Below are 26,326 nucleotides of genomic sequence, written 5' to 3'. Positions count from 1 at the left end.
GGGTTGGTTCCAAGTCTTTGCTATTGTGAATAGTGCCGCAGTAAACATACGTGTGCATGTGTCTTTATAGCAGCATGATTTATAATCCTTTGGGTATATATGCAGTAATGGGATGGCTGGGTCAAATGGTATTTCTAGTTCTAGATCCCTGAGGAATCGCCACACCTACTTCCACAATGGTTGAACTAGTTTACAGTCCCACCAACAGCGTGTCGTTGTTTAGTGTTTATGTTGCTTCTTCTCTGTATCACATTCTATCTTAATGTATCAGTTTTGGATTATTTGTATTTGCTTGATATCTTCTTAAGTATTTTTGTTCAGTTAAGTTCTCTGGGTGATATTCTCTGATTTCTTGTATAAGCTCAAATGCCAATCTGTTTTTTTCTTTTCCTTTGTAGGTAACATGTTCTTTTTGCCTGAAGACTTGTTAAGAGTTTCTTTTTTGTTGTTAGTTATGTATATTTTGTTACCAGTTCTTTAGTTTGGAGCTTAGTGAGTTCTTTAGTTTGGAACTTAGTGACTTTCAGTCTACAGAGTCAAACCTTTGTGTTAGGGAAGAAATTTTTTTGTTTCCTATTATTGCCTTTGCCTCTATTAAGTCCCCTTAATGTTTTATTTTATGATATATTTCTTTTTACATTTTACTTTGTGAATTGAAGTTTTTTTGTACTTGTTCTCTTAGCTCACCCATTTCATTTTCTTTTTTAATTGTTCAAATTCAATTTGAGTAGATAAATTATTGTTAAGGGTTCTTCACGTATAGATATATACACACAAGGTATTTTTATAATAAATTTAGGTTATTTTCTTTCTTCTTGAGCTTTGGAGCTTTATTCATTCAGTGTACATGTTCTGTTTTATTCTGACTGTTCAGAACCTATCTTTTAACTGCTAAGCAAAATATCTGCGCTTCTTTGCCCTTTCCCCTGCTGTGTTTTCTTCATTTTCTTCAGTAGCCCCATGATGCATATGGCTCTGCCTTGCTTCTCTTAGGTGCACACACCCACATTAGGAGCCCTAGTCCTTCTGGTCAGCTGTTAAATTACTTTACAGGGTAATTTTCCAGTTTTTGTTAGTACCCTGGGGGCAAGCATCTCTCTTGTTGTGGAGAGGGGTGGGGTATAGCCTTTGAACTTCTGTTTTTCTCTTTAGGTCAGTATGATACCACTTGCTTTTAAGTTTTTCAGTCTTTTAGTCTTTCAGAAGTGTATCAAAGTCTGATCTCTGGCCTTCTGGTGCCATCCATACCATTCTGTTAAGGATTTATTTTTTCCTATTTAACTTAATGATTTTTGAGACACTTGGAGAAGGAGAGATTTGCTTCCTCACATATATGCAGTCTAGGATTGGAAGTCCACTGGGAAGTTTTTTTCATAGGTTTTGAGAGGAAACTTCTCTGCAGGGAACATTCACTGAGGCAGAATCATGGTGCCTTTCACGCAATTTGGTGGGTCTTAGGAGTGTGAATGGCTGCTTCAGTGTCCTCTTCAGCTGGCAAGGTGGGGTCTTCCAGGAAAAAATAGTTTACCATATCAGGAATGATGAAGATATGGTCAAGCATTCCACTTTTCCTATCTGCAAAACAGGGCTTAAAATAGTGTTATCAAACAATAACTAGTTAGAAGATACAATGGAAGAAAAAGTGCCACTTTCAGGAGCAACAAAGATGAGATACCAGAAATAAACTTAACAACAAACTCTAAAACCTACATGATAAAAATGTAAAACATCATTGAAGAACATAAAAGAAGTTTGGAACAATTGAAGAATATGCCTTCTTCATAACTGGAAATACACAGCACCATAAAGATGTTAGTTTAAGTTAATTTATAAATTTAATGTGATGATAAGAATCCTTTTTAAAAAACTAAATAAATTGATCTTGGCTAAATAATTTAACCAAGAAACTTTGTAGGAAAAAGAAAAAGAACAAGGGTAGTGGATATAGAGGACTTTTGCAACCAGATGTTGTATTGTGAAGTCTTAGTCTCAGTAATTAAAACCCATTGGTTGTGGGACATGAAGAGAAGTATTATGGGGTAGAATGGAAATCCTAGAAATATACCCACGTTCACAGGAATATTTAGATATGGTAGAGATGGCTTCTCAAAAGCCAGTGGAGACAATATGTACTATTCAGTAAATAGTTTTGGAGAAACTGAATATTCACCTGTGGAAGTAAAGAAAATAGGAATCCTACCTCATACCAAGGATGAATTACAAATGATCAAAGATTTAAATGTACTAAATGAAAACATAAACAAATTTTTAAGGCCGGGTGCAGTGATTCATGCCTGTAATCCCCGCATTTTGGGAGGCTGAAGTGACAGGATCCCTTGAGGCCAGGAGTTTGAAACCAGCCTGGTCAACATAGCAAGACCGTGTCACTACAAAAGAAAAATAAAAAACTTAGCCTGGCATGGTGGTACCTGCCTGTGGTCCCAGGTACTCAGGAGACTGAAGTGGGCGGATCTCTTGAGCCCAGGAGTTTGAGGCTATAGTAAGCTATGATTACACCACCACACTCCAGCCCTGGTGATAGAGCGAGACGCTGTCTCCAAAAAAAAACAAAAGTTAATAGAAAACATAGAGAATTAACACAATTTTTTTTCTATAATAGGAAGGCATTTTGAACTATGATTTAAAATGAACTATGATTTAAAGCAGAAAAAGAAAAAGCCATGAAGGAAAGCGTTGAGAAATGAGGCTACATAAAACATCTACATTACAAAAAACATCTACATTACATAAAACATCTACATTACAATATATAAAACATATACATTACAATATATAAAACATCTACATTACAAAAAACAAAATAAGCAAGAACATATGACGACCTGGGAAAAATACCTGGAACTCATATTACAGATGAAGGATTAATCTCCTTAATATATGAAGAACTAAAAATGGTTAAGAAAAAGTCCAACAACCCAATAGAAAAATGGGCTAATGTATAAAAATAATTTTTTTACTGTTGAAAATTTGTTTTTCAGATATACTTGTACATATATAGAATGACATAGAAATGTACAAACTTATTGTAGCATTGTTTGTAATAGCAGTAGATTGGAAAGAATTTATTCAAGTACTCATCGGTAGAGGATTAGTTAAATAAATTATGGAATAGCTACACAGGGGAACATTATATAGTTGTAAAAACAGCAAAGAAGTTCTATGTATTGATATGAAAAGTCTCCAGGAAAAGTTAGAGGAAAACAAGGTATACAACAATGTGTAAACCTACTAAGAAGCAGCATATTTACACATTGCTTTTATACTCTGTGTGGATGTATTTTTTCATACATATGAATAATTTATGTGTGAATATATGCAGCTATAGTAATAAAGTTTAGAAGACTATATAGGAAATTGATTACCTTGGCAGGTAGAGAATTTAATGGGTTGGAATTGGGCAGATTGGAGACAGGGATGGGAATAATTTTTCTTTATATGCCTTTTTGATTTGTGTATGATTCAATTGTAATACATATGAAGAATTATAGTATATAAGACATTTTGAGTGGGAAGTGACCAAAACTGAATTCCAACTGGCTTCAGCAAACCTCTGTTCCATAGTCATCACCAATATAACTGTCCCCATCAGTGTTAGAGGGTTAGTTTCTTTATTTTCTGGGAATTCTGGGAATATTAGATTTATGTAAGTGATTATTAGTCCATATAGGCTAACCAGAACAGAGTTCCTGTATTTTAAGAGGCTTTACAATCTAATTTATTAATATCCTTTGAAAAGTAGGAAAATTTATTGCACCCTATGATAAGCAGATAATGGCTTTTATCAGTTCCAGGCACACAGAACGCTGGTAATCTCAGATTTATATCATCAGCCATGGGTAAAATGAATAGAGAACACCAAACTGAGCACTTAGGAGATATCTCAAAGAGCTGTTCTCTCCAGTGGAATTGAGGCATATTTGTACACAGACAGAAAAAAATTGACTAACAAACCAAATTCTCTGTTGCTGATAGAGAGTAGATATCAAATGGTCTGACCATAAAATGGACTTCCAGCCATTGTTGCCACCAATGGATAGTAACTGGCGACAACTGTTGCAGAGCCAGAACCAAATTTGGCGAAGAATAAGAAATAAACAAAAACCGATTGGAAGAATAAAAAGAGAAAGATATCCTGCTTGGAATTTATTCCAGGGATGAAGAAAAGATATTCCTGGGAGTGAACAGTCCCTGAGGTGCAATTCCTGGGTAATATGCTATATTTGTCTTGAGAAGGAAATCTGCTTGGACTTCTCTGTGGAACTTCAACATTGTCAAGTGTAATTTTTCATAAGTTATGAGCAAGAATCTCATACAAATAAAGTGAATATATGACAGATATTTACATAATTTCTTAGTGAGAGAAACAGTAAGATGATAAGGCTGGTTCCCATTATCTTTCAATTTGGGGGAAGTAGTTTTCTCTCCGGTTTTTCATTTTCATTGAATGCTTTCAGGTTTAAGTCTGAAGATGTTTTACAGAAAACTCTCAGAAAACTCTGGTAAAAAATACAGCAGTAGGTTACTTAGGTTTTATGGTTGGCAGTCCTTAACTACAGCTTTTTTGTTAGATATGAAACTACAATCAAACACTTTAAGGATAAAATTTGTCCATAATTTTAAAAGCATGGAACAAGAGAGTCAAATAAATGGATACTAAATTTCTTATGGAGTTAGTTCATCATTGCATGGCCCATAATGTATATATAAATATAATTTTTATACCTTTTAAACTGTGTAATATTTACCAATAAACTTTCACACTTTGAGGTATAACACATGTAATAAAGTCTACAAATCATAAATGTACAACTTGATAAATTTATACAAAATATATACCCAGATAATCACAACCCAGTCAAGGTATAGATTATTTCTAGCACACACAGTGTCCCTTCTAGTCAGTACTTCTCCCAAAGGTAACTATTATTCTGACTTTGTCACAATAGATTAATTTAGCCTGTTCCTGAACTTAATGCCAATAGAATTATATAGCATGTACTCTAATGTCTGACTTTTGTTGCACAACATTTATGAAATTCATCTACTTTTTGCAAATTCCTTTCTATTTATGAGTAGTAGTCTATTGTACGAAAAATATTAAAACTAGTATTGTTGATGTATTTTTTCTCAATAAATAATTGTATATAGTGGTATATGTAAATACACAATATGATTTTTTTACATATTGACCATGTAAACCAGTGATCTTCCTAACGTATTAATTCTAAATTGCTTATAGAGTCTTTTAGATTGTTTATTTACATGTTATGTCTTCAAGTAAAGAAAAGTGTTTTCTTTTCCAATTTTTACATTTTTTCTTGCTTTTTTCCCCAAGTGAATAAGACCTCAAGTACAGTGTTGAATAGAAGACAACATTCTTGTCTTGTTCATGATCTCAGTGGGAAATCATTTAGTATTTCAGTGTTAAGTGTGATGCTTAGCTGTATTTGTGTTTTTCAATAATTTTCATTAAAATATTTTAAAGAATTTATGAATAGGTATTAAATTTTACCTGTTGGAATTATATGTGATGGATTACATTTATTGATTTGCATATGTTGAACCAGCCTTGCATCCCAGGAATGAAGCCAACTTGATCGTGGTGGATAAGCTTTTTGATGTGCTGCTGGATTCGATTTTCCAGTATTTTCTTGAGGATTTTTGCATCGATGTTCATCAGAGGTATTGGCCTGAAGTTTTCTTTTTTTTTGTTGTGTTTCTTTCTGGTATTGGTATCAGGATGATGCTGGCTTCATAAAATGAGTTAGGGAGGAGTCTCTCCTTTTTAATTGTTTGGAGTGGTTTTAGAAGGAATGGTACCAGCTCCTCTTTGTACCTCTGGTGAAATTTGACTGTGAATCCGTCTGGTCCTGGGCTTTTTTTTTGGTTAGTAATCTATTAATTACTGCCTCAATTTCAGAACTTGTTATTGGTCTGTTCAGGGATTCAACTTCTTCCTAATTTAGTCTTGGTAGGGTGCATGCATCCAGGAGTTTATCCATTTCTTCTAGATTTTCTAGTTTATTTGTGTAGAGGTGTTTATAGTATTCTCTGATGGTAGTTTGTATTTCTGTGGGGTCAGTGGTGTCCCTAAACATTTTTTATTGTGTCTATTTGATTCTTCTCTCTCTTCTTTATTAGTCTAGCTAGGGTTTTTTTTTTTTCCCCCCCCAAAAAAAACAGCCCCTGGATTTGTTGATTTTTTTTTTGGAGGGTTTTTCATGTCTCTATCTCCTTCATTTCTTCTCTGATCTTAGTTATTTCTTGTGCTTTGCTAGCTTTTGGATTAGTTTGCTCTTGCTTCTCTAGCTCTTTTAATTGTGATGTTCGGGTGTCCATTTGAGATCTTTGTAGCTTTCTGATGTGGGCATTTAGTGCTATACATTTCCCTCTTAAGACTGCTTTAGCTGTGTCCCAGAGATTCTAGTATGTTGTCTCTATTTGTTCTCATTTGTTTCAAAGAACTTCCTGATTTCTGCCTTAATTTCTTTGTTTCCCCAGGAGTCATTCAGGAGCAGGTTGTTCAATTTCCATGAAATTGTGTGCTTTTGAATGAGTTTCTTCATCTTGAGTTCTAATGTGATTGCACTGTGGTCTGAGAGATTGTTTGTTGTGACGTTAGTTCTTTTGCATTTGTTGAGGAGTGTTTTACTTCCAATTATGTGTTTGTTTTTAGAATAAGTGCCATGTGGCGCTGAGAAGAATGTATATTCTGTTGATTTGGGGTAGAGAGTTCTGTAGACTTCAGAACCAAAGACAAAACCACATGATTATCTCAATAGATGCAGAAAAGGCCTTTGATAAAATTCAACATCCCTTCATGTTAAAAACTCTCAAGAAGCTAGATACTGATGGAACATATTTCAAAACAGTAAGAGCTATTTATAACAAACCCACAGCCAATATCATATTGAATGGACAAAAGATGGAAACATTCTCTTTGAAAACCAGTACAAGACAAGGGTGCCCTCTCTCACCACTCCTATTCAACATAGTATTGGAAATTCTGGCCAGGGAAGTCAGGCAAGAGAAAGAAATAAAGATTACTCGGATAGGAAGAGAGGAAGTCAAGTTGTCTCTGTTTGCAGATGACATGATTTTATATTTAGAAAACCCAGTCGTCTCAGCCCAAAAACTCCTTGAACTGATAAGCAGCTTCAGCAGTCTCAGGATACAAAATCAATGTGTAAAAATCCCAAGCATTCCTTTATATCAACAATAGGCAAGCAGAGAGCCAAATCATGAATGAATTCCTATTCATAATTGCTACAAAGAGAATAAAATACCTACGAATACCGTTAACGGGATGTGAAGGGCCTCTTCAAGGAGAACTATAAACCACTGCTCAAGGAAATAAGAGATGTCACAAACAAATAGAAAAACATTCCGTCTTCATGGTTGGGAAGAATCAATATTGTGAAAATGGCCATACTGCCTGAAGTAATTTATAGATTCAGTGCTATTCCCATCAAACTACCATTGACATTCTTCACAGAATTAGAAAAAACTATTTTGAATTTCATATGAAATCAAAGAAGACCCCATATAGCCAAGACAATCCTAAGCAAAAAGAACAAAGCTGGAGGCATCACGCTACCTGACTTCAAACTATACTACAAGGCTACAGTAACCGAAACAGCAGGGTACTGGTACCAAAACAGACATATAGACCAATGGAGCAGAAAAGAGACCTCAGAAATAACACCACACATCTGTAACCCTCTGATCTTTGACAAACCTGACAAAAACAAACAATGGGGAAGAGATCTCCTATTCAGTAAATGGTGCTGGGAAAACTGGCTACCCATATACAGAAAATTGAACCTGGACCCCTTCCTTTCACCTTATACAAAAATTAACTCAGGATGGATTAAAGACTTAAATGTAAAACCCCAAACCATAAAAATCCTAGAAGAAAACCTAGGCAATACCATTCAGGACATAGGCATGGGCAAAGACTTCATAACAAAAACGCCAAAAGCAATTGCAATAAAAGCCAAAATTGACAAATGGGATCTAATTAAACAAAATACCATCTCCACAGCCAAAGAAACTTATCATCAGAGTGAACAGGCAGCCTATAGGATGGGAGAAAATTTTTGCAATCTACCCTTCTGACAAAGGTCTAATATCCAGCATTTACAAGGAACTTCAAACATATTTACAAGAAAAAGATAAATAACCCCATCAAAAAGTTGGCAAAGGATACGAACAGACACTTCTCAAAGGAAGACATGTCTGTGGCCAACAAACATATGAAAAGAAGCTCAACATAACTGATCATCAGAGAAATGCAAATCAAAACCACAGTGAGACACCATCTCACGACAGTCAGGATGGCGATTATTAAAAAGTCAGGAAACAATAGATGCTGGCGAGGCTGTGGAGAAATAGAAACACTTTTACACTGTTGGTGGGAATGTAAATTAGTTCAACCCTTGTGGAAGACACTATGGCAATTCCTCAATGATCTAGAACCAGAAATACCATTTGACCTAGCAATTCCATTACCCAAAGGAATATAAATCATTCTACTATAAAGGCACTTGCACACATATGTTTATTGCAGCAATATTTACAACAGCAGAGACATGGAACCAACCCAAATGGCCATCAGTGACAGACTGGATAAAGAAAATGTGGTACATATGCACCATGGAATACTATGAAGCCATAAAAAGGAATGAGATCATGTCCTTTTCAGGGACATGGACAAAGCTGGAAGCCATCATCCTCAGCAAGCTAACACAGGAACAGAAAACCAAACACTGCATGTTGTCATTCATAATTGGGAGTTGAACACTGAGAACAGGTGGACAGAGAGGGGAACAACACAGATCTGGGCCAGTTGTGGGGTGGAGGGTGAGGGGAGGGGACGGAAAGTAGAGGACGAGTCAATAGATGCCGCAAACCACCATGGCACATGTATACCTATGTAACAAACCTGCACGTTCTGCATATGTATCCCTTTTTTTTCTTTTTGAAGAAATTAAAAAGAAAGAAATTATATATATATATTTCCCTTTAATAATGTAGTGTGGTCAATTATAGGGCTTGATTTTAGAACGTTTAATCAATTTGCATTTTGAACTAAAACTCATTCGGTCACTATCCTTTTTGTATATTACTGGGTTTGATTTTATATTTTGTTTAGGAGTTTTATAACTGTGTTCATTATATCAACCTATGATTTTCTCTTCTAGTAATGTCTAGCTTTTGCTATAAACTCTGGCTTGGCCTTATTGGATGGATTGGGAAGTGTTCCTTTTATTTTTATACTTTGGAAGAATGTTTATACAATTTTTATTGTCTTTGGCTTGTATGTTTAAAAGAGTTCAATGGATTCATTTGAGCTTGGAGTTTCCTTACAGATTAATTTTATTTAATAGCTGTAGGACTGTACAAATGTTTTGTTTATTGTTTCAGTTTTGGTGAATTGGGTTCTTCAGAAGATTTGTTCATTTCAGCTAAATTCTCAACTGCATTGCAGTGAAAATGTTCATAATGGCCTCACAATCTTTTTTTTTATTTATGTTTTTATTTTTTTTTTGAGTCAGAGTCTCACTGTATGGCCCAGGCTGGAGTGCAGTGGCGTGATCTCGGCTCACTGCAAAGCTCCGCCTCCCGGGTTCACGCCATTGTCCTGCCTCAGCCTCCTGAGTAGATGGGACTATAGGCGCCCGCCACCACGCCCAGCTAATTTTTTGTAGTTTTAGTAGAGACGGGGTTTCACTGTATTAGCCAGGATGGTCTTGATCTCCTGACCTCGTGATCCACCTGCCTCAGCCTCCCAAAGTGCTGGGATTACAGCCTTGAGCCACCATGCCCAGCCCAGCCTTAGAATCTTTTTAATGTTCACAGGCTTTCTGTTTATGGCTCCCTTTTTATTATCTATATTGTAGATTCTCCATTTTTTTATTGATCAGACTTATTCTAGGGATTGTTCATTTTATTAATCTTTTAAAGAATCAACCTTTGGCTTTGTTTTCTTTTTTATGCACTTTCTATTTTATTGATTTGTTATTCAAACATTTTAAAATACTTTCTTTGAATTAATTTACTATTCTTTTTCTAGCTTCTTGTGATAGAAGCTTAGAAGTATTAATTTTTCAACTTGTGTCATTTCCAGTAACATGCATTTAGAGCTATGAATTTTGCTAAATACCTCTTTAGTTGTATCCCACACATTTTCATCTATTATATTTTCATTATCATTCACATAAAAAGACTTTCTAATTTCCATTGTGATTTTTGTGTTTGATTTATGAGTTATTGAGTATTGTGTTTCTTTATTTCCAAACATTTAGAGGAATTTCTAGTTATCTTTCAGTCATTGATTTTTAGTGCAGTTCTGCGGTGGTTACAAAATGTGATTCATGATTTAAATTTTTTTAATTTGTTGAGACTTCATCTTCTAGCATTTAGTCTATTTGTAAATGTTTCATATATGCTTGAAAAGAATGTGAAAGAAAAAACGAGTTTTGTAGTTGTTGGGTTTAGTGTTCTGTGTTAGTTCACATTGGAAAATTGAATTGTTCAAGTCATATACTTAAGGTTTTGTCTGCTTATTCTATCAGCCATTGAGAGGGATTTGCTAAAATCTACAACTGTGATAGTGGATTTATCTGTTTTTTAGTTCTTTCAACTTTATGTATTTTGAAGCTGTTATTTTTTGCATACAAATTTTGTTTACAATTTATTGCATATAAATTATGTTAACCTGTTAATTTGATGCTTTTATGAAACGTCCCCCTTTATCTCTAGTAATACCTTGTGCCTAAGGTCTACTTTGCCTGATGTAATATAGCTACGCTAGCCTTCTTTGGCTAGTGTTTACATGGTATCAATTTTTGTAATCCTTCCATTTTCTACATTTTGATGTTGTTATATTTAAAGTATGTCTCTTAGGATATAGTTGTTGCTTTTTATTTTGAGACAAGTTCCTTTTCTGTCACCCAGGCCGGAGTACAGTGGTGTGAACATGGCTCACTGCAGCCTCGACATCCTGGGCTCAGGTGATCCTCTCACCTCAGCCTGTGGAGAAGCTGGGACCACAGGTGTATACCATTTCACCTGGCTAATTTTTGTTTTTTTTTTACAGATGGGGTCCAACTCTCTTGCCCAGTCTGGTCTTGAACTTCTGGGCACAAGTAATATGCCCACCTTGGCCTCTTGAAGTGCTGGGATTATAGGTGTGAGCCACTGCACCCAGCAGTTGTTGGTTTTTAAATCCCTGCTTATAGTCTTTGTATTTTAATAGGAATCTTTAAGTCCATTTACTCTTTTTAATTAATAGAATTCACATGCCATGTGATTCACTTTTAAAGTGTACAAATTCAGTGGTTTTTAATATATTCACAAAGCTATACGAAAACCACCATTATCTAATTCTAGAACAGTTGAGAAAGAAATCCCTCACCTGTTAGTAGAGCTCTCCATGTTTCCATCTCCTCAGCCTCTGGAAACAACTAATATAATTTTTGTCTCTATGGGCTTGACTATTCTGAAAATTTCATATATAGAGAATTATATGATTTGTGATCTTTTGCCTCTGACTTATTTTATTTAGCATAATGTTTTCAATGTTTATCCCTGTGGTAGCATGAATCAGCACTTCATTCTTTTTTAATGACTGAATAATATTTTATTATGTGTACCTAGTGCATTTTGTTTATCCTTCAGTTGCTGGGCATTTTGATTGTCCCTACTTTTTGGCTATTATGAATAATATTGCTATGAATATTCATATACAAGTTCTTGGTAGACATGTTTTTATTTCTCTTGATTAAATACCAGGAGTAGAATTGCTTGGTCATTTGGTAATCCTCTGTTTAACATTTTGAGAAACTGCCAGTCTTTTCCACAGTGGCTATGCCATTTTACATTCCTTCCAATAATGAATGAGAGGTCTGATTTCTCCATATCTTTTCCAGCTAGTCTGTTTGCTTTCCAAATTATTAATGTGCTTGGATTTAAGTTTACCATTTTAATATTTGTTTTTATTTGCCTTGTTTTATTATTTCTTCTCATTTATTTCCTGCCTTCTCTTAGATTAATACATATGTTTTATTTTTCAGAAATCTTTTCCTCTATCAGCTTTTTAGTTATACATTTATTTCTCGTTCTTCTGGTGTTCACTGTAGAGACTGCAACATATATTTGACTTATTTACAGTATTCCATAAAATAGAACTTTTCTCACTTCTCAACCAGTAGAGAAATCCTAAACTGTTTGACTGAATGTACATTTCTTATCCTTTGTGTTTTTAATGTTTATATATTGTGAACTTCATAAGACGTTATTTTTATGTTTATACAGTATTTACTTATATTTCCCCACTTTTGTGCTTTATTTTCATGTGTTTTTGTGGTTTTGGAATCAGTTTTCTTCAATTAGGAATTCTCTTTACTATTTCTTTTATTTCAGGTCTCTTGGTGGTAATTTTTTTCAGCTTTCATTTGTAAATAATTTGTTTTACCTGCTTTCAAAATGGTTACTTTGGTGAGGCAGAAGATTCTAGGCTGGAAATATTTTTTCCTTTTAGCACACTGAAGGTTAATTTCATTATTTTCTCTTTTCCATTGAAATGTCTTCTCACATTGGTATTATTGCTTCTTGGAAGTCAACTTTAAAAAATTCTCTGGCTGCTTTTAAGGATTTCTCTTTGTGTTTGGTTTTTAGCAGTTTGACTGTAATTTACCTACGGTTTTAATTTTTTAAAATTCTGCTTGAGGTTTATAGAATTTCTTTGAATCTTTAGTTTGATGATTTCATCAGTTTTGAAAACTTTTTAGCATTTGTTTTCAAATATTGCTTTTGTCACATTCTCTTGTTTTAAAAAATTATCTCCCTTATCTCTGTCATCAATTTAGACATATATGAGATCTTTTTTTTTAAACCAAGTCTCATCCTTTATGCTATTTTGTGTATTTTCTGTTCCTTTTTTCTCTGTGTTCTTCAATGTGGATATTTTCTACTAAACTATCTTCTAGTTCACTAACCCTCTCTTTAGCTATGTTTATTGTTCTACTAAATGTATCTGGTTAGTTCTTAATTTCAGATACTGTATTTTTCAGTTTTAAAATGAACATTTGATTTTATGGCTTCCAATTCTCTGTTGAAATTCATCATTTCTCTCATTTTTTACTTTCATTCAATTGAACATATAAATCATAAATGTTTTTAGCAATTTGATAAAAATTTAACTAAATTCTTCTTATGTATCCCTCTTCTCCCCATACTGTGTTCAGAAAAGTAACTGCTTGTCATCTATCTAATCTCAGAGAGGCTTGTGTTTCCATAGTGTTTAAACTAGTTGGCTACCCTGAGACCTCAGTTTTCTGTTGTGTCCTAGAAAAGTTAAGATTTTCAGATTATCTTTTTTTTTTTATTATTACTCGGCTAGGAGTGATGCTCTTTACAGCTTTCTGCATCATAGGCAGAAAATCACAAATGCCATTTTAAAGTCTCTTTCTGATAATGCTAAGATCTGAATGAAATGTGAGTCTTTCTGGTTTGACTATTTTTTTTTTCTCAATTTTCACTAGTTCTTGTTTTTTTAAGCATGCCTCATAATGTTTACTGGATACTAGATAATGTGAATGAAAGATTTGCAGAGAGTCTGGAGAATGTTTTTTCCTCCAAAGACAGTTAATTTTTCTTCTCGTACTTCTGATTCTGTCAAGGCTTGGTTTGGGGCTTTGTTAGAATTTTTCTATTGCTATTTTGTCCGTACTCTTAAGGCATGGCTTTTTTAGAGTCACACGTAAGAGCTCAGGGGTTTTTCAGTGCTCTTCCATCTTGGCAGTGCTTGCTTGCCAGCCCATCTCCTCAACATTGATGGGCTGCCAAAATGTCTACTTGCCTCTTTACTTGGTTTGTTTTGGGTTTCTTGGCATCCTGTCCTATATATTTGTAAGCTTAGGACTCAGTTAATAATTTGAGGTGAATTTTGCTGTAGATTTCTGGGCTCTTTCTCTTTAGGTCTTTTTTGGGGGTATTTTACATCCTGAATTCCTCCCTGCTTTGGTAATCCCAGCCTCCAACCTCTGCCTTCTCATCTCACTAAGATTACAGTTATTATCTTGGGCTCTATTTCCCATGATTGATTTGAAAAGTTATCTTATACAGAAAGAGGGATTAAACGTGAAATTTGCTTGATTGGGCTTTCCTTATCTCAAAGTTTGTAGCCCTGGAAGTCCCATCTGTATTGGTTGCTTTCTGTTGCCTTCAGACAAGCTGTTTTATATGTTTTGCCCAACATTCATAGTTGTTCTCATTGAAAATCCTTATTTGTTGCACTCTGCTCCATTGATTGGAACCAGAAATACCATATCTCTTCTTTATTCTGAAATGATACTAATGCTTAGCACAGTTCTGTAAATATTGATTCAGAGTAACTAATTGCTGTTGCAAATCTTTTCAAGGTTCAAGTTGTATTGAACTGATAAAAATCAGTTTTTATATAATAACCATGGACCATAAAGGTTAACTAGCTATAAACCTTATTTTATCTTCTGGAATAAAAGCAGGTGTTTGGTACATTAGGAGAGACCTCTGAAAGCCAGAGTAGAAATAAAGGATCACTGCTATTCACTTAAGCTCTTTTAGCTAAACTTCAAATCTGACATGTAGTTTTTCTGCTCTTTCAGTTGTGATCATTGGAAGGCTTTCATAGAATTGGAAATTCTTATCAGAACCTTTCATGTTTTGATCTCTAGGAAGATGAAGTCCTCAGTACATTCGGAAGAAGATGATTTTGTTCCAGAGCTACATAGAAACGTACACCCTCGAGAGCGGCCTGATTGGGAAGAAACTCTTAGCGCAATGGTAAATCAGTTTTATACAATTGTTCATATATACATATATATGTATATATAGCACTTATATAAGGAAAAGGAACTGAGGACACGTTACACAAAAAATTGTGTTGCTTTGTTCATTTATTCAGGAAATATTTATTGAGTGAATACTGTATACTTGGCACTGTCGTAGAGTCTGTGGGCAGAGTAATAGGGTTACAGAGTGGTAAAAATACAGTGTGAAAGGATAGGTGCTAATTATATAGGGTAGTCACAGATGGCCTCTGTGGGAAGATGAGGTTTGATCAAAGACCTGAAGGAGGTGAGGGAGTGAGTAGTGTGTTTATCTGGAAACACATCATTTTAGGCAATGGAAGAACAAGTTACAGGCTGTGGCATAGGATTAGAGAACAAGTCGGAAGAAACACAAATAGGATAGTGTGGCTGAAACTGGTTGAGAAAGAAATGAGGTCAGAGAAGTGGTTTCGGTGGGTGGAAAGCAGATCGTGCAGTTTCTTGTACTTTATTGATGAAGACTTTGGCTTTTTATGCTTAGTGAGATGGGAAACCATTGGAGGACTTTTGGCTGAGCAGTGACACAATCTGACTTAAAATGTTAAAGAAGTCTCAGGTTGCTGTGAGTAGGAGGAGGCAAAAGAAGAAGTAAAGAGAATCTGTGTGTTATAATTAATAGATAAATAGTGATGGTAGCTTGAACCAGGATGATAGCACGTATGGTGAGAATTGGTTAGATGCTATAGTTTTACTGATAAAGCCAGCTGTTGTCAATGAATGGGTAATAAAAGTATGAAATAAAGATATATTAAGAATGGCTTCAAGTTTTTTGGCTTCGTCAACCTGAAGAATGGAATTTATAGTACTGAGATGCTGGAAAAGCAGTTTTTGTTGGGGGATAGGTGGAAAAATCAGCAGTGTAGTTTTTCACATAATACATTTGAGATACTCATTTAGTTTATTAAAACTTTTTGTAACAGGTCTATTAATAAGAATGAAGAAATTCTTCTTTTGTGGGAGAGGACATTTTACTTAACTGTGGTTAAGAGTCAGTGTTCTCTGTCAAATAAAATGGAAACATTCATCTATCAGTGCTGATCTGTAATGATATTTTACTTATTTCATTTTTGAAAATGTCTTTCACTCAGGCACAGCAAATACTGACATAAATTCACAAACATTTTAATTGAACATATTTGTCACTAGGAAGGCATTTATAGAATTCTGTTAGATTCTCTTCTTGATATTTGCCTTTTAGCATGTTATTACATTGTCGATTAATCAATTCCAATTAAAGATTAGGTGGAAGTTCTCAGTTGCACAGTTAAATGGAATTTGCAGTATGGAAATTTACTTTGCATTTACATGTGATCTGAAAAACCCTACTGGACCTGTAGTTTGAGCTCAGAAAAAAAATTCACTACACATTTGTATGGGAATGGAAATCTCCCTTCTTGTTTTAATATTTGATAGTTTGGGATGCATGGACAGTAGCTTGTGATTACTTGTGATTCTCAGAATACTAGTTGTCATTAAGACGACTTTATTGTGTTTCTTATATATAAGCTATGTTTTCTCTTGTAATTGTACATTAAGTTCACCAAGAAATATCATCAAGTCTGCAGTAAAAACTAATTAGCAAAGTCATTTAGTGTTCCGTAATAGATGTCAAAAATATGTATATCTAAAGCCTTTTTGTATTCCATACATATTTTTACCAAAATTGGTTATAATGTGTCTTAATAGATTCCACTTCAGGTTTTACTGAATTAATGTTTGCTCAAGTTATGTGAGAATATTCTTGCCTGTAGTTGTCCCATGCTGACTGTTCATAGGAACTAATTCTTCAGTCACTTCACACTCAACATTGACTCCTCAACAACAGTAGCAATATTGGTTCCATTTTTTGACTTACCAAGAGTCAAGGAAAACCACTGAAATCATTTGCCTTGTTTTTTTAAGTGACTATTGATTTGCTTCCAATGTCCTCAACTTTTTAAAAATATTATTATGTGTAATTTATTTTAGATTTTTTTATTATTATACTTTTAAGTTCTGGAGTACATGTGCAGAACATGCAGGTTTATTACATAGGTATACATGTGCTATGGTGGTTTGCTGCACCCATCCACCTGTCATCTTCATTAGGTATTTCTCCTAATGCTATCCTTCCCCTAGTCCCCACCCCGTGACAGGCCCCGGTGTGTGATGTTCCCCTCACTGTGTCCATGTGTTCTCATTGTTCAACTCACACTTGTGAGTGAGAACACACAGTGTTTGGTTTTCTGTTCCTGTGTTAGTTTGCTGAGAATGATGGTTTCTAGCATCATCCATGTCCCTGCAAAGGACAAGAACTCATCTTTTTTTATGGCTGCATAGTATTCCATGGTGTATATGTGCCACATTTTCTTTATCCAGTCTATCATTGATGGGTGTTTGGGTTGGTTCCAAGTCTTTGCTATTGTGAACAGCGTTGAAGTAAGCATATGTGTGCATTTGTCTTTATAGTAGAATGATTTATAATCCTTTGGGTATATACCCAGTAATGGGATTGCTGGGTCAAATGGTATTTCTGGTTCTAGATCCTTGAGGAATTGCCACACTGTCTTCCACAAGGGTTGAACTAATTTACACTCCCACCAACAGTGTAAAAGTGTTCCTATTTCTCCACATCCTCTCCAGCACCTGTTGTTTCCTGACTTTTTAATGATCGCCATTCTAACTAGTGTGAGGTGGTATCTCATTGTGGTTTTGATTGGCATCTCTCTGATGACTAGTGATGATGAGCTTTTTTCATGTTTGTTGGCCACATAAATGTCTTCTTTTGAGAAGTGTCTGTTCATATACTTGGCTAACTTTTTTTTGTGTGTTTTTTTTTTTCTTGTAAATTTGTTTTAAGTTCCTTGTAGATTCTGGATATTAGCCCTTTGTCAGATGGATAGATTGCAAAAATATTCTCCCATTCTGTAGGTTGCCTGTTCACTCTGATGATAGTTTCTTTTGCTGTGGAGAAGGTCTTTAGTTTAATTAGATTCCATTTGTCAATTTTGGCTTTTTTTGCTATTGCTTTTGGTATTTTAGTCATGAAGTCTTTGCCCATGCCTTTGTCCTGAATGGTATTGCCTAGGTTTTCTTCTAGGGTTTTTGTGGTTTTAGGTCTTATGTTTAAGTCTTTAATTCATTTTGAGTTAATATTTGTATAAGGTGTAAGAAGGGGTCCAGTTTCAATTTTCTGCATATGGGTAGCAAGTTTTTGAAACAGTATTTATTAAATAGGGAATCCTTTCCCCATAGCTTGTTTTTGTCAGGTTTGTCAAAGATCAGAGGGCTGTAGATGTGTGGCGTTATTTCTGAGGCTTCTGTTCTGTACCATTGGTCTATATATCTGTTTTGGCACCAGTACCATGCTGTTTTGGTTGCTGTAGCCTTGTAGTATAGTTTGAAGTCAGGTAGCGTGATGCCTCCAGCTTTATTCTTTTTGCTTAGGATTATCTTGGCTATACAGGCTCTTTTTTGGTTCCATATGAAATTTAAAGTAGTTTTTTCTAATTCTGTGAAGAAAGTCAGTGGTGGCTTGATGAGGATAGCATTGAATCTATAAATTACCTTGGGCAGTATGGCCATTTTCACAATATTGATTCTTCCTATCCGTGAGCATGGAATATCTTTCTATTTGTTTGTGTCCTCTCTTATTTCGTTGAGCAGTGGTTTGTAGTTCTCGTTGAAGAGGTCCTTCATATCCCTTGTAAGTATTTTATTCTCGTTGTAGGTATTTTATTCTCATAGGTATCATCATCCTATGTATTTTATCATCCTAGGTATTTTATTCTCTTTTAGCCATTGTGAGTGGGAGTTCACTCATGATTTGGCTCTCTGTTTGTCTATTGTTGGTGTATAGGAATGCTTGTGATTTTTGCCCATTAATTTTGTGTCCTGAGACTTTGTTGAAGTTGCTGATCAGCTTAAGGAGATTTTGGGTTGAGATGATAGGGTTTTTTAAATATACAATCACGTCATCTGTAAACAGAGACAATTTGACTTCCTCTCTTCCTATTTGAATACCTTTATTTCTTTCCCTTGCCTGATTTCCCTGGCCAGAACGTCTAGTACTATGTTGAATAGGAGTGGTGAGAGAGGGCATCCTTGTCTTGTGGTGGTTTTCAACGGGAATGCTTCCAGCTTTTGCCCTTTCAGTATTATATTGGCTGTGGGTTTGTCATAAATAGCTCTTATTATTTTGAGATACATTCCATGAATACCTAGTTTATTGAGCGTTTTTAGCATGAAGCTGTGTTGAATTTTATCGAAGGCCTTTTCTGCATCTATTGAGATAATTGTGGTTTTTGTCATTGGTTCTGTTTATGTCATTGGTTCTGTTTTGTTATTGGTTCTGTTATGATGGATTATGCTTATTGATTTTCATATGTTGAACCAGCCTTGTATCCCAGGGTTGAAGCTGACTTGATCGTGGTGGATAAGCTTTTTGATGTGCTCCTGGATTTGGTGTGCCAGTATTTTATTGAGGATTTTCGCATTGATGTTCATTTGGGATATTGGCCTGAAATTTTGTTTTTTTGTTGTGTCTCTGCCAGGTTTTGATATCAGGATGATGTTGGCCTCATAAAATGAGTTAGGGACGAGTCCCTCTTTTTCAGTTGTTCGGCGTAGTTTCAGAAGGAATGGTACCAGCTTCTCTTTGTACCTCTAGTAGAATTTGGCTGTGAATCTGTCTGATCCTGGGCTTCTTTTTTTTGGTAGGTAGGCTATTAATTACTGCCTCAATTTCAGAACTTGTTATTGGTCTATTCAGGGATTCGACTTCTTCCTAGTTTAGTCTTGGGAAGGTGTATGTGTCCAGGAATTTATCCATTTCTTCTAGATTTTCTAGTTTATTTGCGTAGAAGTGTCTACAGTATTCTCTGATTGTAGTTTGTATTTCTGTGAGATAAAGTGCTAATATCCCCTTTATCATTTTTTATTGTGTCTATTTTATTCTTCTCTCTTTTCTTCTTCATTAATCTGGCTAGCAGTCTATCCATTTTGTTAATCTTTTCAAGAAACTAGCTCTTGGATTCACTGATTTTTTTTAAGGGTTTTTCATGTCTCTGTCTCCTTCAGTTCTGCTCCTTAGTTATTTCTTGTCTCCTGTTAGCTCTTGAATTTGTTTGCTCTTGCTTCTCTAGTTCTTTTAACTGTGATGTTAGGGTACAAATTTTAGATCTTTCCCACTTTCTCCTGTGGTCATTAATGCAATAAATTTCCCTCTCAACACTGCTTTAACTTGTCCCAGAGATTCTGGTATGTTGTGTCTTTGTTCTCATTGATTTCAAAGAACTTATTTATTTCTGCCTTAATTGCATTATTTACCCAGTAATCATTCAGGTGCAGATTGTTCAGTTTCCATGTAGTTGTGCGGTTTTCAGTGAGTTTCTTAATCCTGAATTTTATTTTGATTGCCTGTTGTCTGAGAGACTGTTATGATTTCCATTCTTTTGCATTTGCTGAGGAGTGTTTTACTTCCAATTATGTGGTCAGTTTTAGAATACATGCGATATGGTGCTGAGAAGAATGTATAGTCTGTTGATTTGGGGGTGGAGAGTTCTGTAGATGTCTATTAGGTCCATTTCGTCCAGAGCTGAGTTCAAGTCCTGACATCCTTGTTAATTTTCTGTCTTGTTGATCTGTCTAATATTGACAGTGGGGTGTTAAAGTCTCCCACTATTATTGTGTGGGAGTCTAAGTCTCTTTATAGGTCTCTAAAAACTTGCTCTATACATCTGAGTGCTCCTGTATTGGATGCATGTATATTTAGGATAGTTAGCTCTTCTTGTTGCATTGATCCCTTTAACTCTTGTCTTTTTTGATCTCTGTGGTTTACAGTCTGTTTTATCAGAGACTAGGATTGCAATCCCTTTTTTTTTTTTTTTTTTTTTGGCCTTCCATTTGCTTGGTAAATCTTCCTCCTTCCCTTTATTTTGAGCCTGTGTGCGCATGTGAGATGAATCTCCTGAATTCAGCACCCCGATGGGTCTTGACTCTTTATCCAGTTTGCCAGTCTGTGTCTTTTAATTGGGGCATTTAGCCCGTTTACATTTAAGGTTAATATTGTTATGTGTGAAATTGATCCTGTCATTATGATGCTAGCTGGTTATTTTGCCCGTTAGTTGATGCAGTTTATTCATAGTGTTGATGGTCTTTACAATTTGGTATGTTTTTGCAGTGGCTGCTACCGGTTTTTCCTTTCCATATGTAGTGCTTCCTTAAGGAGCTTTTGTAAGACAGGCCTGGTGGTGACAAAATTTCTCAGCATTTGCTTGTCTGTAAAGGATTTTATTTCTGCTTCGCTTATGAAGCTTAGTTTGGCTGGATATGAAATTCTGGGTTGAAAATTCTTTTTAGAATGTTGAATATTTGCCCTCCACTCTCTTCTGGCTTGTAGGGTTTCTGCAGAGAGCTCTGCTGTCAGTCTGATGGGCTTCCCTTTGTGGGTAACCTGATCTTTCTCTCTGGCTGCCCTTAACATTTTTTCCTTTATTTGAACCTTGGTGTATCTGACAATTATGTGTCTTGGGGTTGTTTTTCTCGAGGAATATCTTTGTAGTGTTCTCTGTATTTCCTGAATCTGAATGTTGGCCTGTTTTGCTAGGTTGGGGAAGTTCTCCTGGATAATATCTTGAAGAGTGTTTTTCAGCTTGATTCCATTCTCCTCGTCACTTTCAGGTACACCAGTCAAAGATAGATTTGGTCTTTTCACATAGTCCCATATTTCTTGGAGGCTTTGTTCCTTTTCATTCTTTTTTCTCTAATCTTGTCTTCACGCTTTATTTCGTTATGTTGATCTTCAATCTCTGGTGTCTTTTCTTCTGCTTGATCAATTTGGCTATTGATACTTGAGTATGCCTCACGATGTTCTCGTGCTGTGTTTTTTGGCTCCATCAAGTAATTTATGTTCTCCTCTAAACTGGTTATTCTAGTTAGCAGTTCCTTTAAGCATTTTTCAAAGTTGTTAGCTTCCTTGCATTGGGTTACAACATGCTCCTTTAGCCCGGAAGAGTTTGTTATTACCCACCTTCTGAAGCCTGCTTCTGTCGATTCGTCAGACTCATTCTCTGTCTGGTTTTGTTCCCTTGCTGGCAAGGAGTTGTGATCCCTTGGAGGAGAAGAGGTGTTCTGGTTTTGGAATTTTCAGCCTTTTTGCCCTGGTTTTTCCTCATCTTCGTGGATTTATCTACCTTTGGTGTTTGATGTTGGTAACCTTTGAATGGGGTTTGTGTGTGGACGTCCTTTTTTGTTGATGTTGATGCTATTCCTTTCTGTTTGTTAGTTTTCCTTCTAATAGTGAGGCCCCTCTGCTGCAGGTTTGCTGGAGTTTTCTGTAGGTCCACTCCAGACCCTGTTTGCCTGGGTATCACCGGCAGAGACTGCAGAACAACAAAGTTTGCTGTGTGTTCCTTTCTCTGGAAGCTTCGTCCCAGAGGGGCACCCACCAGATGCCAGCTAGAGCTCTCTTGCATGAGGTGTCTGTTGACCACTGCTGGGAGGTGTTTCCCAGTCAGGAGGCATGGGGTTCAGGGACCCACTTGAGGGGGCAGTCTGTCCCTTAGCAGAACTCCAGCTCTGTGCTGGGAGATCCATTGCTCTCTCCAGAGTTGGCAGGCAGGAACGTTTAGGTCTGATGAAGCTGTGCCCACAGCCCCACCTTCTCCCAGGTACTCTGTCCCAGGGAGATGGGAGTTTTATCTGCAAGCCCCTGACTGGGGCTGCTGCCTTTCTTTCAGACATGTCCTGCCTAGAGAGGCAGTCTGGCTACAGTGGCTTTGTGGCTCTGTGGTTGGCTCTGCCCTGTCCCAACTTCCCAGTGGCTTTGTTTACATTGTGAGGGGAAAACCGCCTATTCAAGCCTCAGTAATGGTGGACGCCCCTCACCCTACCAAGCTCGAGCATCCCAGGTCAACTTCAGACTGCTGTGCTGGCAGCAAGAATTTCAAGGCAGTGGATCTTAGCTTGCTGGGCTCCTTAGGGGTGGGATTGGCTGAGCTAGACCACTTGGTTCCCTGGCTTTAGCCCCCTTTCCAGGGGAGTGAATGGTTCTGTCTTGTTGGCATTCCAGGTGCCACTGGGGTATGAAAAAAATACTCCTGCAGCTAGCTCGGTGTCTGCCCAAATGGCTGCCCGGTTTTGTACTTGAAACCAGGGCCCTGGTGGTGTAATCACCTGAGGGAATCTCCTGGTCTGCAGGTTGTGAAGACCATGTGAAAAGCGTAGTATTTGGATCAGAATGCACCGTTTCTCACGGCACAGTCTTCTCACGGCACACTCCCTCACATCTTCCCTTGGCTAGGAGAGGGAGTTCCCTGACCGCTTGCCCTTCCCAGGTGAGGCAACGCCTCACTCTGCTTCGGCTCGCCTTCTGTGGGCTGCACTTACTGTCTAACCAGTCCCAATGAGATGGGTCGAGTCCTGCAGTTGTAAATGCACAGATCACCCGCCTTCTGCACTGATCTCGCTGGGAGCTGCAAACTGGAGCTGTGCCTATTCGGCCATCTTGCCAGCCACCTCCCAATGTCCTCAGTCAACTCTTTAAGCAACTATTCTCACCAGTAGATTTAAACCAATTTGTTTTTTTTTTTTTTTTGACACATTTCTTTCACTGCTGCAATCAAATGTGATTTGATAAACTCACCATTGGTAAATGACTTTCCTTGCTTGCTGATAAATGAACTACTAGGAAATGTACTTAGGTTGCAATCTTGTTCTTTTTTGTGAAGAAATTCTGTGTGGTGATGTACTCGGTTTTAGAATTTTCTAATTTTTCAGAGTGTTACTTTCCTGTGAGTTGAGAATATTGTAATGAGTGCATAGTTTGGTAATGTCAATGTATATTCCATTATTTTAGCACAGCTGTGGTGTCATTGTATGATAAACACAATGTTTTGCGATCTAATTTGATAACAAAATAATAGATATTCACCTGTGCCTTAAAAGTATGACACTCAAAGTCCACCTCTTTCTTTTCTTATTTTTATTCCTATGTATATGTATTGGTAATTTTAAAAAATGTGAGATGATAATACACGTGGAAATTGAAATGCTGTTCAGTTATAACTTGATACTGTATAGTGTGCCACGTAGCAGTGGGGATTGATGGGAGAGCCACATATGGTCTTTTTGCAGCTATTCACCTCTGCCATTCTATTGTGAAAACAGCTGTAAATAATACATAACAAATGAGTGTGACAGTGTTCCAATAAAACTTTATTTATGTATACCAATGTTTGAATTGCATGTAGTTTTCAAATGTCAATAGTCATTCTGTTTTTTGACTTTTCCCCCCAAACATTTATAAATGTAAAAGCTACTTTTAGCTCAAGGGCTATACAAAATAGGTGATGGGACTGGATTGACTCTTGATTTTCAACTCCTTCTTTATCATACAATGTTTTTTTTAAATGTTATTTTATTTCAGTAGTTTTTGGGGAACAGGTGGCTTTTAATTATATGGGTAAGTTCTTTAGTGGTTGTTTCTGAGATTTTGGTGCACCTGTCACCCTAGCAGTGTACATTATACCCGATGTATAGTCTTTTGTTCTTCACTCACCTCCCACCCTTCCCCTCGAGTGCCAAAGTCGATTATATCAGTCTTATGCCTTTGCGTCCTCACAGCTTAGCTCCCACTTATAAGTAAGAACATAACGGTATTTAGTTTTCCATTCCTGAGTTACTTCACTTAAAATAATGGTCTCCAAATCCATCCAGGTTGCTACGGATGCCATTATTTCATTCTTTTTTGTGGCTGAGTAGTATTCCGTAGTGTATATATACCACATTTTCTTTATCCACTCGTTGGTCAAGGGCCAGTTAGGCTGGTTCCATATTTTTGCTGTTGCAGATTGTGCTGCAATAAACATGCGCATGCAAGTGTCTTTTTCATATAATGACTTCTTTTCTTCTGGGTAGAGATCCAGAGGTGGAATTGCTGGATCATATGGTAGTTCTGCTTTCAGTTCTTCAGGGAATCTCCATACCATTTTCCATAGCAGTTGTACTAGTTTACATTCCCATCAGCAGTGTAAAAGTGTTCCCTTTTCACCACATCCATGCCAACATCTATTATTTTTTGATTTTTAAATTATGGCTATTGCTGCAGAAGTAAGAAGGTATCTCATTGTAATTTTAATTTGTATTTCCCTGATAATTAGTAATGTGGAGCATTTTTTCATGTGTTTGTTGGCCATTTGTCTATCTTCTTTTGAGAACTGCCTATTTATGTTCTTTGCCCACTTTGTGATGGGATTTTTTTCTTGCTGATTTGTTGGAGTTCTTTGTGAATTCTGGATATTAGTTCTTTGTCAGATGCATAATTTGTGAATACTTTCACCCATTCTGTCAGTCGTCTGTTTTCTCTGGTGATTATTTTTCTTGCTGTAGGGAAGCTTTTTAGTTTAATTAGGTCCTGCCTATTAATTTTTGTTTTTGTTGCATTTGCTTTTGGGTTCTTGGTCTTGAACTCTTTGCCCAAGCCAATGTCTAGAAGAGTTTTTCTGATATTATCTTCTAAATTTTTATGGTTTCAGGTCTTAGATTTAAGTCTGATCCATCTTGACTTGATGTTTGTATATGGTGAGAGATGAAGATCCAGTTTCATTCTTCTACATTTGGCTTGCCAATTATCCCAGCACCATTTGTTGAATAGGTATCCCTTACCCAATTTATGTTTTTGTTTGCTTTGTCCAAGATGAATTGGCCATAAGTATTTGGCTTTATTTCTGGGTTCTTTATTCTGTACCATTGGTCTACATGCCTTTTTTTTAAATACCAGTACCATACTGTTTCTGTAACTATAACCTTGTAGTATAGTTTGAAGTTGGGTAATGTGATGCCTCCATGTTTGTTCTTTTTGCTTAGTCTTTCTTTGTCTATGTGGGCTCTTTTTTGGTTCCATATGAATTTTAGAATTGTTTTTTGCAGTTTTGTGAAGAATGATGCTGGTATTTTGATGGGAATTGCATTGAATCTGTAGACTGCTTTTGGCAGTGTGGTCATTTTCACAATATTGATTCTACCCATCCACGAACATGGAATGTGTTTCCATTTGTTTGTGTCATCAGTGATTTTTTTCAGCAGTGTTTTGCAGTTTTCCTTGTAGAGATAGTTCATCTCCTTGGTTAGGTATATTCCTAAGTTTTTTTTTTTGGCAGCTGTTGTAAAAGGGATCGAGTTCTTGATTTGATTCTCAGCTTTGTTGCTGTTGTTGTACAGCAGTGCTACAGATTAGTGTATATTAATTTTGTTTTCTGAAACTTTACTGAATCTATCAGATCTAGGAGCTTTTTTAGATGAGTCATTAGGGTTTTCTAGGTATATGATCATATCATCAGCAAACAGCGACAGTTTGACTTCCTCTTTACTGATTCGGACGCCTTTATTTCATTATCTTGTCTGATTGTTCTGGCCAGGGCTTGTAGTACTATGTTGAATAGAAGTGGTGA

At 36.3% G+C, this 26,326-nt stretch overlaps 1 protein-coding gene across 5 annotated transcripts in view; it reads left to right on the top strand.

Annotated features, from left to right (window-relative positions):
• ARHGAP32 (Rho GTPase activating protein 32) overlaps positions 1 to 26,326 on the top strand; it is a 317,966-nt gene that overhangs the window by 98,327 nt on the left and 193,313 nt on the right. For 4 of the 5 annotated variants that reach the window (XM_063671615.1, XM_054438141.2, XM_054438140.2 and 1 more), the window contains one exon: positions 14,742 to 14,850. In XM_063671615.1, coding sequence (XP_063527685.1) covers positions 14,746 to 14,850 — 105 coding nt within the window. In that variant the 5' untranslated portion in view covers positions 14,742 to 14,745. Of the gene's footprint in view, positions 1 to 11,059; positions 11,079 to 14,741; positions 14,851 to 26,326 lie in introns of those variants that run through there. The other variant, XM_063671616.1, reaches the window with a different exon arrangement.

The sequence above is a fragment of the Pongo pygmaeus genome, chromosome 9 (assembly GCF_028885625.2).
Source record: "Pongo pygmaeus isolate AG05252 chromosome 9, NHGRI_mPonPyg2-v2.0_pri, whole genome shotgun sequence".
Classification (NCBI taxonomy): domain Eukaryota; kingdom Metazoa; phylum Chordata; class Mammalia; order Primates; family Hominidae; genus Pongo; species Pongo pygmaeus.
Note: the sequence above shows the minus strand (reverse complement) of the source record. Positions and strands in the feature narration are given on the sequence as shown.